This window comes from Rhincodon typus, chromosome 12, assembly GCF_021869965.1.
Source record: "Rhincodon typus isolate 14 chromosome 12, sRhiTyp1.1, whole genome shotgun sequence".
Taxonomy (NCBI): domain Eukaryota; kingdom Metazoa; phylum Chordata; class Chondrichthyes; order Orectolobiformes; family Rhincodontidae; genus Rhincodon; species Rhincodon typus.
This window is the reverse complement of record NC_063343.1, coordinates 37060217-37074141: the sequence shown is the minus strand read 5'-3', so window position 1 is coordinate 37074141 and position 13925 is coordinate 37060217. Positions and strand designations below refer to the sequence as shown.

The 13925-nt window shown below is 39.6% G+C and overlaps 1 protein-coding gene across 1 annotated transcript in view; it reads left to right on the top strand.

Annotated features, from left to right (window-relative positions):
- ankhd1 (ankyrin repeat and KH domain containing 1) overlaps nt 1–13925 on the top strand; it is a 96858-nt gene that overhangs the window by 58701 nt on the left and 24232 nt on the right. The window contains exons 16-20 of the mRNA XM_048603971.1: nt 1831–1976; nt 6518–6660; nt 10108–10321; nt 13278–13453; nt 13579–13741. Coding sequence (XP_048459928.1) covers nt 1831–1976; nt 6518–6660; nt 10108–10321; nt 13278–13453; nt 13579–13741 — 842 coding nt within the window. The remainder of the gene's footprint in view (nt 1–1830; nt 1977–6517; nt 6661–10107; nt 10322–13277; nt 13454–13578; nt 13742–13925) is intronic.

The following is a 13925-nucleotide window of genomic DNA, read 5'->3' as shown; positions in this document are numbered from 1 at the left end:
GGGCCTAGACCCTTCTTCAGAAAGAAGGGTCTAGGCCCGAAACGTCAGCCTTCCCGCTCCTCTGATGCTGTTTGGCCTGCTGTGTTCATCCAGCTCTACACCTTGTTATCTCAGTATCTGGAATTAAAAGTCTTAACAATGACTGAAACCATTGCTGGTTGATATAAAAAGCCAACCAGGACAAAACAGCCTGCTTGATCTGTATTACAGACTCAAACATTCAGTGCCTCCAATATCGATGTTTAGTGGTAGTGCTGTGTACCACCTACAAGATCCACTGCAAAAATTCAACAAGGCTGCTAGACAGCACCGTCAAAACCTATGTTTGCAATCATGTAGAAGGACAAGATCAGATACGTGGGAGCATCACCACCTGTAATTGCCCCTCCAAGCCTGACTTGGGAAATACCCTTGTTCCTTCAATGTTGCTGTGTCAAAATCCTGGAAATTCCTCCTTGCAGCATGATGAGTCTATCTGCAACAAATAAAGTGGAGTGGATCAAGAAAGCAGCTCACTATCCCTTCTCAAACACAAGTAGGTGGGCAATAAATGCCCAGTCAGTGACACCTACAACCCATGACTTTTTTCTAAAGTGAGACTTTTATTCCAGGTGTATTAATTATTTGAACTTAAATTCCCTTAGCTGACTTGGTGGGATTTGTATTTTTGCCTCCTGAGCGTTAGTTGTGGCACCTGGAACACTTGTCCAGTAATAATACCATTATGCTACCCTTTCTTTGTGACTTGAAACTGCTTTTGAGTAATTGGGATTTTTATTGGTGTAAATCTGGCCTTTGTGCCTTTTATGTACTAGGATACAGGGAGGGTTAGAAGGCATGTAGGTTAATTATGTACAATGTCTTTGCTTGCTTTACATCATGGAAGCAGGCCACTGACCAAATAGATCTATACTAGTGTTTATATTCAACAACATTTTCATTCCATGTTACTTCATCTCACTATTTTAATATATACTCAAACCCCTTTCTCCCAATGAGCACAGAGCTGTTTAACTGGATTGTGCAGAGTAAAGCTCTTAGCTCTCCAACCAGGGCGAGTAAATATGACCCAATTCAGATGTTTGGCATGTTACCAGTGGCCATGGTTTCTGCACACACTTCCAGAGGCAACCATTTTCTTTGGAAATAGTACTGTTAACTCATCTATGCAGAGCATGGGAATAGGTGTGTTCCCATATTTCTTGATTAAAATATTATATCAATATCATCCTTCCACTCCATCTAATCTTTTGGAGGTAGAGAGCCATTTTAATTCTTGAATTGCTAAGCACATCTTAATGTTGTGTTTTGAGAAGTCTGAAGTTTGGTGTAACTAGATAACTCGCAGGTGAAATTTCAACTCCTTGCTATGTATGGAACCTTACAAAATGGGTGAGCATAAACTTTGTTACTGCTCGACTGATATAATGGATTGTGGAATGTTTTAAAATTCAAATTTGAATTTAAAATACCTAAAAACATGGAATAATTTTTAGATTTTATTTGGAATATCATTGTTTGTTAACCTGCCCTTAACTCATGCAATAGTCAGCAATATATGCTATTGGATGCAGTACCCTTATCAAAAGAAATTGTCTAATGTCATCCAGATGTATTTCACTACTTGAAAGTCACAAGGGGTTCATCAGTGTTAATACACATCCTACAGCAACCCAACAAAAACTTCCTATTTAGATTCATTTGATGTTTTCCACTACAGAATGGCTGAAATCAAGAATGCAGAATGGAAATCACATTTTATTAACCAGATCAATCACTTAAAAAGTGATCTATTTTGTCAGTTAAAATGATTGTTTTTCATCTGGTTAGGTTTTACCCCACTTATTTTGGCTGCCACTGCTGGTCATGTTGGCGTTGTAGAAATTCTGTTGGACAAAGGAGCAGATATTGAAGCGCAATCCGAACGCACCAAGGATACGCCATTGTCGTTGGCTTGTTCTGGAGGCAGGCAAGAGGTGAGAGACCTTTCTGGGTTAACAGTTCTTAAATGATGGCTAAATACTAGTGTAACAATACAGTATTTTATTCGCTTTTATCAACGTATAATCTTTTTTAAATAAGGTAATCACTAAGATTTTAAAACAGCTGTTAGTGAAGAGCATTACAGCCTAGATTTGCGAATGGCAGGTTATACCCAACAAATCTGATTTAGTAGGCCATTAAGTAGTTGACTGGGAAATGGCTAAGAAGTTTATTTATATGGAATTCAAGAATGCAGTTGATGTTTTTGATAGACTTAACTAAACTTGAAACCCCTTGGAATGTTTGAGGATTACTGTTCTGGTTAGGAAATTGGTTGAGTAGCAGGAGACATAAGGTGAGGATTATGGGAATGTATTATGTGTATTTCTTGGAAGAGATTGGAGGTGTGTTGCAAGGATCTTTTTGAGCCCCATCTACTCACCGGATTTGAGCATTTGGATGATCATATGGAGAAGCTTGTACCCAAATAGGCAACATTTTAAGCAGTATGGCTGGAAGCTAAAAATTGGGATGATTCATAGATTACATGGCTAAAACTGATGTGTGGATTTCACTGTAGGCAAATGAATTTTGGATCTGCAAAGGAAAGAAGGTGATACATAGTATAGTGCAGGAACAAGTCTTTTGGCCCACCATGTCTGTGCCAACCATAATGACATTGTAAACTCACACTATCTGCCTGTGCATGGCCCATATCCCTCTATTCCCTGCCAGTTCATGTATCTGTCTAAATGCATCTTAAGTGTTGGTATTTATTTACCTTAGCACCATGTTCCAGGCATTTACCACCCCTTTTTTTTTTTTTCTTTTTTGAAAGAAAACTTGCCTTATGCATTTCCTTTAAACATTTCATACATTCATGTGCCCCTTTCCCCCCCCCCCAAAAAAAAAACAAAATCCTAATATTTAACATTTCTACTCTTGGGGGTTGGGGGAAGACTCCATATCCATATCCTCTCATAATTTCATATGTTTCTGTAATTGCCCCTCAGTCTCTACTTTAGTGTTTGTTCAGTCTCGCCGTAGCTAATACATTCCAATCCAGGCAACATCTTGGTATACCTCTTTTGTACCTTTCCAAAGCCTCCACTTCCTGAGGTATGAAGACCAGAACTGCACATTAATATTCCAAATGTGGCCTAACTAAAGTGTTGTACGGCTGCAGCATGACTTGGACAACTTTCATTCAGTGCCCTGACTGAAGGCAAGCATGCTGTATGGCTTCTTTGCCACCTTAACTACTTGTGTTGCCACTTTCAGGGAGCTATGGACTTGCATCCCTAGATCCCTCTATGTCCATGCTCCGAAAGAGTCCTACCATTTACTATATACTTTCCTCTTGCATTTGACCTCCCAAAATGCATCCACTCACTCTTTCTCTCTCTTGTTCGGATTAAACTCCATCTGCAATATCTCTGCCCAATTTTCCAACTGATCTACATCCTGCTGCGTCCTTTGTCAACCTTCTGCATAATCCACAACTCCTCCAATTTGTGTCCTCTGCAGATGTACTAACCAGACCACCTACATTTCCAAATTATTTGTATATTACAAGCATCAGAGGACCTAGTACTGTTCCTTGCAGAATGCCATGGTCACAGGCCTACAGTCAGAACAAAACGCCCCTCCACATTTAGCCTGTATCTTCTTTGACCAAGCCAATTCTGTATTCAGTTTACCAACTTGCCATGGATACCATGTGACTTAATATTCTGGACTGGCCTATCATGAGGACCTTTGTCAAATGCTTCAGTGAAGTCCATATCGACTGCGTCCACTGCCCTGCCTTCCTCAGCCATCTTTGTCACTTTTTTTTCCTCAAAAAAACTCAATTTGTAAGACAAGACCTGCCCTCCACACAGCCATGCTGACTATCCAAATAAGTCCATTATTTTTCCAAATACAAGTAAATCCTGTCCTTTCCCCACCACTGATGTAAGGCTCACGAGCCTATAATTTCCTAGACTATCCCTGTTGCCCTTTGTAAACAAAAGAACAACATTGGCTATTTTCCAGTCTTTTGGGACCTTTCCTGTGGGGAAAGAGGATACAAAAATCTCTCAGGGCCCCAGCAATCTCTTCCCTTGCCTCAGTCAGCTTATCAGCTGTAATCTTTTTCAAGACAGCCAACAGCCTCACTTTCTTAATATCAACATGCCCGAGAATATCAACATACCTATCCCGAATCGTACCATCATCCATATCTGTCTCTGTGAATACTGATGCCAAGTGTGCATTAGGGACTTCACCCACTTCCTCTGGTTCAAGACATGGATTCTCCCCATGATCCTTGAGTGGACCTACCCTTTCCCCAGTTACCCTTTTGCTCTTAATAGATGTCTAAAATGCCTTGGAATTCTCCTTAATCCTACTTGTAATGGGCATTTCATGGCCCATTTTTAGCTCTCTGAATTCCTTGTTTAAGTTCTTTCCTACTTCATTTATATTCTTCAGGTGCATTGTCTGATTTCAGTTTCCTAAACCTTGCATATGCTTTGACTTTTTTGGACTAAATGTTCCCTATCTCTTCACCCAGGCTTCCCGAATCTTGCCATCTTATCTTTCATCTTGTCAGGAACGTGCTGGTCCTGAACTCTGACCGGCTGACCTTTTAAAGACTCCTGCAAGTGAGATGTGGATTTTCCTGGAAACCGCACCCCCCCAACCCCACCCCAAGTTCTTGCCTGATACTATTTATAATTAGCCTTCCCCAAATTTAGTATTTTTACCCGAGGACTAGTCTTATCCTTATCCACTGCATTTAAAAATTTACAGAAGTATGATCACTGTTCTCAAAATGCTCCCTTGTCTAAACTTCAGTCACCTGGCCAGGCTAATTCCTCGGTACAGTCCTGATCCCATAGGTGCCAATTAATAAAAAGTTTGCTGTACATCCCCTTCCCCAGTTGACTATCTACGTATTGTTTCAAGAAACCCTCCTGGATGCACCTAACAAATTCTGCCACAGCTAACTCTCTGGCATTTAAAGGAGTCCCAATCAATACTGGAAGTGAAAATTGCCTGTTGTTTTTACATCTTTCCGTGATCTGCTTACATATCTGTTCCACTGTCCTCCTGGGAGGCCAATAGTGTAATCCTATCATAGTGACTGCACCTTTCTTATTCCTGCATTCTACTGTATGACTTTGCTGGATGAACCCATTTTATATCCCTCCTCTGCCATGCCTGAAATATTTAAGCGCTGGAATGTTAAGCTGCTCGTCCTGCTCTCCTCTCAATCAAGTTTCTATTATGGCTAGAACATTGTAGTTCCATGAACTCATTCACGTTCTAAGCTCATCTGTCTTACCCGCTATGCTCCTTGCATTATGTTTCAGATTGTCATTTCTGCCATGTTCGTTAACCTGAACCTGCCTGTTCTTCCTATTAGGCCTGCTTAATTTCTACCTTCTCAATCAGTCCACATGCTGACGCATTGCTCTGGTTCCCACCCCCACCACATCTGAATGGTGAAAATTTTAAAAAGACTGGAGGTTTATCTACATAAATGTCAAAAGCCTAATAGAATGCTGGCCTTTGTATCCGTAGAGGACAGCAAGGAGACAAAAGTCATGTTTCAGTTCTACCAAGTCCTTAGTTGGACCACACCTAAAGTTGTGTAAGGAGTTCTAGACACCATACCGTTTGATGGCTGTTATTAGCCATTGACAGAGTTTAGTTTGTTTTCAAGAATGATACCTGTATGTCAGGGATCAAACCTTTGGGAGAAGTTACGGAAGCTAGGGTTGGTATTTGCTTTTTGGAAATTAGACTGCAGCAGTTCAATAAGGCAGCTCATTAGTACTGTCTCAAGGGCAACTAGGGACAGGCAATAAATGTTGGCCAACCAGCAACACCTACATCCTGCAAGTGAGTTAAGAAAAGAATGTTAAGGGAGCAAGTGATTAAAGCTTTCAAGATATTAAATGGAACCGATTGGGTTGAACTATTTCCCTGATTGAGATGTGGAAGATCAGGAAGCATGATCTCAATTAGAACCAGATCTTGCGATTGTGCAATTAGAAAACTCTTGTGCATATGCGTGACAATAGAAGTTTTGAGTATTTTCAGAGATGGCAATTGATGCGAGATTAATTATAATTTTTTAATCTGATATCCTTTTAAACCTTTGAATAGTAAAATTGCATGTGGACTTAATTCACAGGTCAACCATAATCTCGTTAAATGGCTGAATAGGCTTGACAGGGTATATGTTTCTGGTTTTCTTTTGACTTGAGTGCATCCTGTGTAGTTTCATCAGACCATTGTAATAATGGTCCATGGTAAAATCGGTCAGATTAACTTCTTATCATTGCACTGATTACAAGATGTTGATACTAAATTTCAGAGTAAAACCATAGGATTATTTAAATTTTGGTTTTGTGTATAATTAACAACTTATCAAACATGAGATCCTAATTGATGAGAGATGGTATGACAAACGTTTGATTAAAATTTTGACTTCTGAGTTAAAATTCTCACCTGAACCTTTTTGAACATTTTCTTGATGAAGGTGGTGGAGCTGCTATTGGCCCGTGGTGCAAACAAAGAACATCGCAATGTTTCAGACTATACACCCCTCAGTCTTGCCGCCTCTGGTGGCTATGTTAACATCATAAAGATCCTTCTGAATGCTGGAGCAGAAATTAATTCCAGGTATTACAGTTGATAACTAACTTGTTAAAGATATGGGGAGCATATTCAGTAATGGCCCACGTTGTTCTCATGTGAAAATATCTGGTTTTCAACTGAAATCATTCCTGTCTTTGTTATTAGACCTTGTTACAATGCTGATGTCTTATTTAAAGCTGAAGTGCCAACTCCATTGGCCTGAATCCATCTTTTCTCACTCACACTGGAAATGTTCACTGAAAAAGTTAACAAAACTACGTACATATGATGGGTGTGATTTTACTGGTGTGTGCACTGTTTGATTTTTGCTTGAGCACTTCAGCTCAATTTTTTTAATGTTGCAAGTTACTGGAAGTGCAAACTGGTAATGGTGCATAGATGCTACCTGGGACCTTGGTGACTGATGCCACCAAATATGTATTTCCTTCTCTAACCAGGGAAGAGAGAAAACAGGCCATCCTAGACTGGGTATTGTGTAATGACAGAGGAATAATTGGCAGTCTAGTTTGAAAGGCTGTTTGGGGATGATCAACCCAAAGAATAATTTGATAGAATTCATCAAGATGGAGAGTGACGTGGTTAATTGGAAGACCAGCGTCATGATTCTAAATAAAGGAAGCTACAATGGTATGAGGTGCAAATTGGGTATGATTGATTTGGGAGCATTACTTAAAGGAATGACAGTGGAAAGGCAAACATTTGGAGAGTGCATGGGTAAACTGCAACAATTGGTCACTCCTGTCTGGTGCAAAAGTAAAATGGGAAAGGTGATCAAACCATGACTTGAAAAGGAAGTTAGGGAGACTTCGATCCAAGAAAATGGAATATAGATTGGTCAGAGAAGAAAACAGATCTGAGGACTGCAGCAAAGGAGGACAAAGGGATTGATTCAGAAAGGAAAAACAGAATTCCAAGAGTAAGCTTGCAGAGGACATAAAAACCGACTGTAACAGTTTCTTGAGGTGTATGAAGATAAACAGAATTTATAATGGGGAGATAAAGAAATGGCTGACCAACTAAATACATACTTTGGTTCTGTGCTCACAACAAAAGGACACAGCATACCAGAAATTTTGGTGAACGCAGGGTTTAGTTTAGAAGTAAGAGCTAAAGGAAATAAGTATTAGTAGGGAAATAGTATTGGGAAAATTGATGGGATTGAAGGCCAATCAATCTCATTGCCTGATGATCTACATTCCAGAGTTCGAAAGAAGTGGCCCTAGAAATAGTGGAAACATTGGTTATCTTCCAAGGTTCTGTAGACTCTGGAACAATTCCTAAAGGTTGGAAGGTTAGGTAGTATAACCCGTCTATTTAGAAAGGAGGCAGCGAGATAACTGGGAATTATAGACCAGTAAGCCTGACGTCAGTAATGGGGAAAATGCCAGAGTCCATTAAAAGATTTAATAGCATAGCACTAGGAAAACAGCGGCAGGATTGGACAGAGTCAGCATAGATTTATGAAATGGAAATTATGCTTGACAAATCTATTGGAATTTTTTGAGCATGTAACTAGTTGAGTTGATGAGGGGAGCCAGTGGATGTGGTCAATTTGAACTTTCAGAAGGCTTTAGACAAAGTCCCACAAGAGAGAAGTGTGTAAAATTCAACTGCATGGAATTAGATGTAGTGATCTGAGATGGAGAGAAAACTGGTTGGCTAGACAAGAAATGAGTCAGAATAAACGGGTCTTCTTCCAAAAGGCAGGTAAGTGTCACTGGTGGGGCATTGCAAGAATCAGTGCTAGGATCCCAGCTATTCACAACATATATTCATGATTTAGATTAGGGAATTCAATGTAGCATCTCCAAATTTGCAGATGACACAAGACTGGATGGGTGGGTGAACTGTGAGGATGATGCAGATGCTTCACTGTGATTTGAACAAGCTGAGTGAGTGGGCCAGTGTATGACAGATGCAGTATAATGTGGATAAATGTGAGGTTATCTATTTAGGTAGCAAAAACGAACATAGATTGTCATCTGAATGGCTGTAAATAAAGAGAGGGGAATGTCCAATGAGTCACGAGTGTCATTGTACACCAGTTGCTGAAGGTAGTCGCAGGTGCAGCAGGCGATGAAGGCAAATGGTACATTGGCATTCATAGAGGATTTGAGTACGGGAGCAGGGATGTCTTGCTGCAATTTTACGGGGCCTTTGTAAGCCACACCTGAAGTGTTGTATGCAGTTTTGGTCGTCTTATCTGAGGAAGGATGCTCTCCTTGTGGAGGGAGTGCAGCAAATGTATATCTGACTGATTCCTGGGATAGAAGGACTGAAATATGCGGAGAGTTGAATCTTAGGATTATATTTGCTGGAGTTCAGAAAAATGAGTGGCAATGTCATGGAAACTGAAAATTCTAACCGGACTAAACGGGATAGATGCAGCAAGGATGTTCCTGATGGTGGGCAGTCCAAAACTGGAATCACAATCCTATGAATCAGGGTAAACCATTTAGGACTAAGGTGAGGAAAAATTTCTTCACCAGTGTGGTGAGCCTGTTGAATTCACTACCACAAAGTATTCAAAACCAAAACACACTGATTTCAAGGAGTGTTGAATGTTGCATTTAGGCCGAAAAGGATTAAAGGTTCTGGGGGCAAAGCAGGAAAAGACAGATTCAGAGCTGGATGGTCAACCATGATTGTACTGAATGGCGGAGCAGGTTCGATGGGCCAACTGGCCTACTCTTATTTTCTATGTTTCTAACCAATGAGGTTTAAAGATTGGGCAATGAAGAGGAAGAATGAAAGAAGTGTGCTAATTAAAGTGTTTGAATTTTGTGTCAAATCGAATGCAAAAGAAGATCCTGAGGGGAAAGATTACATTAAAAGTGAAAATAGAATAAACAGCAACAATTGATAACCAGGAGGAATGAACTAAAATTACTGTGGTATAAGGTTGTACTGTTGTGTGTCATTAATTTGAATAACTCCGTTGGTTTTGAAATGTTTGAACCCAGTCTGGCAACATTGTATGCTTCATGTGAATATTAGTGCAGAAGGTTGCATTCAATATGGTATCCATCAGGGAAAGGACCACAGAAGAATTTAAGAAATTTGATTTTGTTGAAATTTACTTAAGATGCCTCATTACCCCCTCTTCCATCATCCTATTTTTTTCTCATCATCTTGTTCAGAGATGTTATTACACACCGCTGGAGCAGGTGAGACTTGAACCCGGCCTCCCAGTCCAGGGGTAGGGACACTATCGCTGCACCACAAGAGGGCCCCTAATGTTTCTACCGTGTTTTGAATCGGGAACCTTTTGCGTGTGAGGTGAACCTAATAACCACTACACTACGGAAACTGTTAACTGGAGATTTTCTCACCATTTCAGCATGTCTGAAGGTGGTTTCCGTGTGCTTATTTGCTACATTGTACGTGTTACATTGCAAATTTGAATATAAAGTTGATTCAAATGTACAGAAGCATTGTAATACAAGTTTGATAATGTTTATTGTCTTGCAGGACAGGAAGCAAGCTTGGAATTTCCCCTTTGATGTTGGCTGCAATGAATGGCCATGTGGCATCAGTGAAATTGTTGCTTGATATGGGCTCTGACATTAATGCTCAGATTGAGACCAATAGAAACACTGCCCTTACTCTGGCCTGTTTCCAAGGCCGAGCAGAAGTTGTGAGCCTCCTATTGGATAGAAAGGCAAATGTTGAACACAGAGCAAAGGTAATGCTGTTTAATGGATTATTAAAACATATGCATGTATAAAGGGCTGCTTCTCAAGTTTAAAATATGTTGTAAGAAAAGATTGATCTTTTCTCACGAATATTTGACGTCAGTACTCCGCTCACTAGTTATTTTTGAACTATATGTAGCATGAGCTTTTAAAACAAAAAAGTAATTCATTGAATGTGAGCAGGGCCAAAATTTGTTCCCTAGTCCTAAATACCTTTGAATTATGTAGCTTGTTATTTCAGAAGCAAATTGAGTCAACCATTTTGCTGTGGGTCTAAACCATTTAAACCAGACCACGAATAGACAGGGAAATTTCCTCCTATTTAGGACATTAATGGCTAAATAGGTTTTGAATAATTGATGATAGCTCTCATGGTCACCATTGCTAAGTCAGCATTTATAATACAGATTTACTAATTGCATTAAAATTCCACCACTTGCAGTAGTGGGATTGGAACTGGTGTTTGCTGAACATTTGTCTGGGCCTGTGGATAACTGGTTCAGTGACCACTATGCTGTAACCCCCTGGAGATAAACATAATTAATTTAGTTGTATTAGCATTTTTAGGTGACTGCAATTAATTTTGTGTAAGTGTGCACTTTACTGTCAGTGTGACAATTCCTGTAACGCTGCTGCTTTCTAAAAAAAAACTGTCATTACTACCTCTACAGTTGAATTTGCTTTGTAAATCCCCATTAATTTTTATGCAATGTTGATTCATGCTTCCTTTCTTGTAGCTGACTGTTATGTTGTTGGAAGATGTCTGTACTTGCCTTTGGCTGATGTGGATCACAGTCCTTCAAGATCCAATTACTTTGTCTGTTTCTATTCTTTGTTTGCTGCAAAGTTTCATTTTCCCATACACTTACTCTTGCTGACTCATCATTCAAAGCTGAGTTAGTGTGCTGGAGTAGCTAATGGGATGTTAGTATTCTCCCTAGGCGCAGGCAATAGCTAGGAAATTTTGAAACTAGGGAAAGAACAGAAATTGCATCAGGACAAAATAAAACAACAACAAAGATGGAACAACAAATTAAATCCTAATAAGGAACATAAATTCTGGAAGTGAAACCTTTAAATAAAGCCAGCTGTACCTGAGATAGCTACCTGAAATAGAGGTCTGATTAGCAGCAGCAACTTGTATTTACAAGCTATGCCTTCAACGTTAAAATAAAATTGAAATGTGGTTCACAGGATCATTTTGAAACTAAGCATTTCACTGAACCCCCTATGAAGAAGTTGCACCAGATGATCAAAAGCTTGGTCAAAGAATATTCAAAAGTACAGAAGCTAGAATAAGAGGCAGAGAAGTGGGGGGTGGAAGTTGCAGAACTGGGGGCTCAGGCACCTGATGCCCCTTGAGGCCATAATTAGAGGAGCGTAAATATTTTGGAGGTTTATGGTGTTGGAGGATTAAGGCCATGGAGAGATTTCAAAATGATGAGAATTTTGAGATCAAGATTTTGCTTGACCAGGAACCATTGTAGGTCATTGAATGCAGAGGTGATAGAGATTTGTGATTTAAAGCATGGACAGCAGAGTTTTGGATGGTCCCCAAAGTTAATGAAGAGTGAAATTTGGAAAACCAGTCAGGATTGTGTTGTAGTAGTTGAGTCTAGAGGTAGTAAAGGCATGTATATGAGAGGGCTTCAGCAGCTGATAAACTGTGACAGAAATAGAAGCTGGCAATATTAGAGGTGGAAATGGGCAGTCTTCATGATGGTGCTGGTATGTAGTCATCTTGGGTTCAGAGAGGGCACCAAATTTGCAAACGGGATGACTTAATCTCGGACGGCTATCAGCAAGAGGGATAGAGTCAGTACTGAGAGAACAGCTTAAAATCGGGACTGAAAACAGTGGCTTTAGCACTGGATGTCAAATGAGCAGACTGACAGTTTAGCAAATGTGTGCGAATTGAGAAAAATGGTGAAATTGAGCAGTGTCATCAGTGTAATGTGCATGTACATGAGAAAACTGTATGCCAAGAGAAGTAATTGAAAACCAGAGTGGATCCTGTGCTGAAGAAGATCTGGAAGGGTAGACATATGACAGGAAGTATTATACCAACATTAGGAGGGAGTTTGAGATGTATGTACTCTTGGGCTGTTACACAGTTTTCCAAAGATGGCTCTCAAAATCTTGTTAATTATGCACGTGTTAGTCTAACTTTAATTCAGATGAACTTATTTTTCAACTTTGATTCCTACTGAGTGCATATCCTGAACACCTCTAAACTTATGATGGAATGGGGTTAGAGGTAGTGGTTAGTTAGATCGAGGTGAGCTGACATAACTTAAAGACAGCATACATGACTTAGAGGTTAAGTTAATTGCACATTGTCAATTGAAATATTTGATGCTGAAGAATTTCTGCTGTTTTGATTAACTCCTATGCACATAGGTTTAATGGACAAAGCTGTAAAGGTTTGTACGTGTCCTACTTGAGCATTTTGCATTGATAAGCGCCTTTTGTTAGCAAACTCCAGTGAAGTACTGAGGGAGCATTGCAATACAACTTCATTTAAGTACTGATTTTCACAAACTTCTGGGAGCATTGCAATACAACTTCATTTAAGTACTGATTTTCACAAACTTTTGTCTCCCATTTCACTGAGTGCTTACCTTTGGTTAGATGATTAAGATGTTCTAATACTTTGGCTTAAAATTCCTTTCTCAATTCATACGACTTAAACAGGTCATCCATCTCGTGGTGTGTGGATTGTTGCTGTTGCACAATGCCTGCTAATGTTTGTCAACACAAATCTCAAACGTTGAAGCACTTCCAAGTTGTTTTTAATGTCTACGAATGGATGTTTTTAAGACTCCTAGGATAGTACGTTGATCATTTGCTTCACTGATGAAAATGCATATTAAATATTTAAGGATTATTCTAAAACACAATATTAATGTAACTTGTAGATGAGTGATTTTGTCTGTTTCTATTTAGACTGGTCTTACACCCTTAATGGAAGCTGCCTCTGGAGGATATGCTGAGGTGGGGAGAGTGTTGCTTGACAAAGGTGCTGATGTCAATGCACCGCCAGTGCCTTCTTCACGTGATACAGCTTTAACCATTGCAGCTGATAAAGGTCACTATAAATTTTGCGAACTGCTGATAAACAGGTATATAATAATTTGAATATAATTTACGCAAAATTAATCCCTACAGTAGGGCTTAGTTAAGATCCTTTGAAAGTATAGTCAATCATTGCAATTTTAAATTTTGATTTTTGTTACGAATTCTACAGAGGGGCTCATATTGATGTTCGCAATAAGAAAGGTAACACACCTTTATGGCTGGCAGCAAATGGTGGGCATTTTGATGTGGTCCAGTTATTGGTACAGGCTGGTGCTGATGTGGATGCAGCAGACAACAGGAAAATCACACCTCTAATGGCAGCTTTCCGCAAGGTAAGTTTTTAGTCTGTTCAATATCCTTTTTTATTTTTGCTGTTTTGCTAAATGGGGAATGTATCCACTAAGACCACCATAAGTTCTTCAAAATATCTTAGATTTTGAACATGCAGGTTAATATGTTTGTTACGGCAGGATAGGGAGTAGCTGGTCATATTTTTAACTTCTTCACAGCCCATGT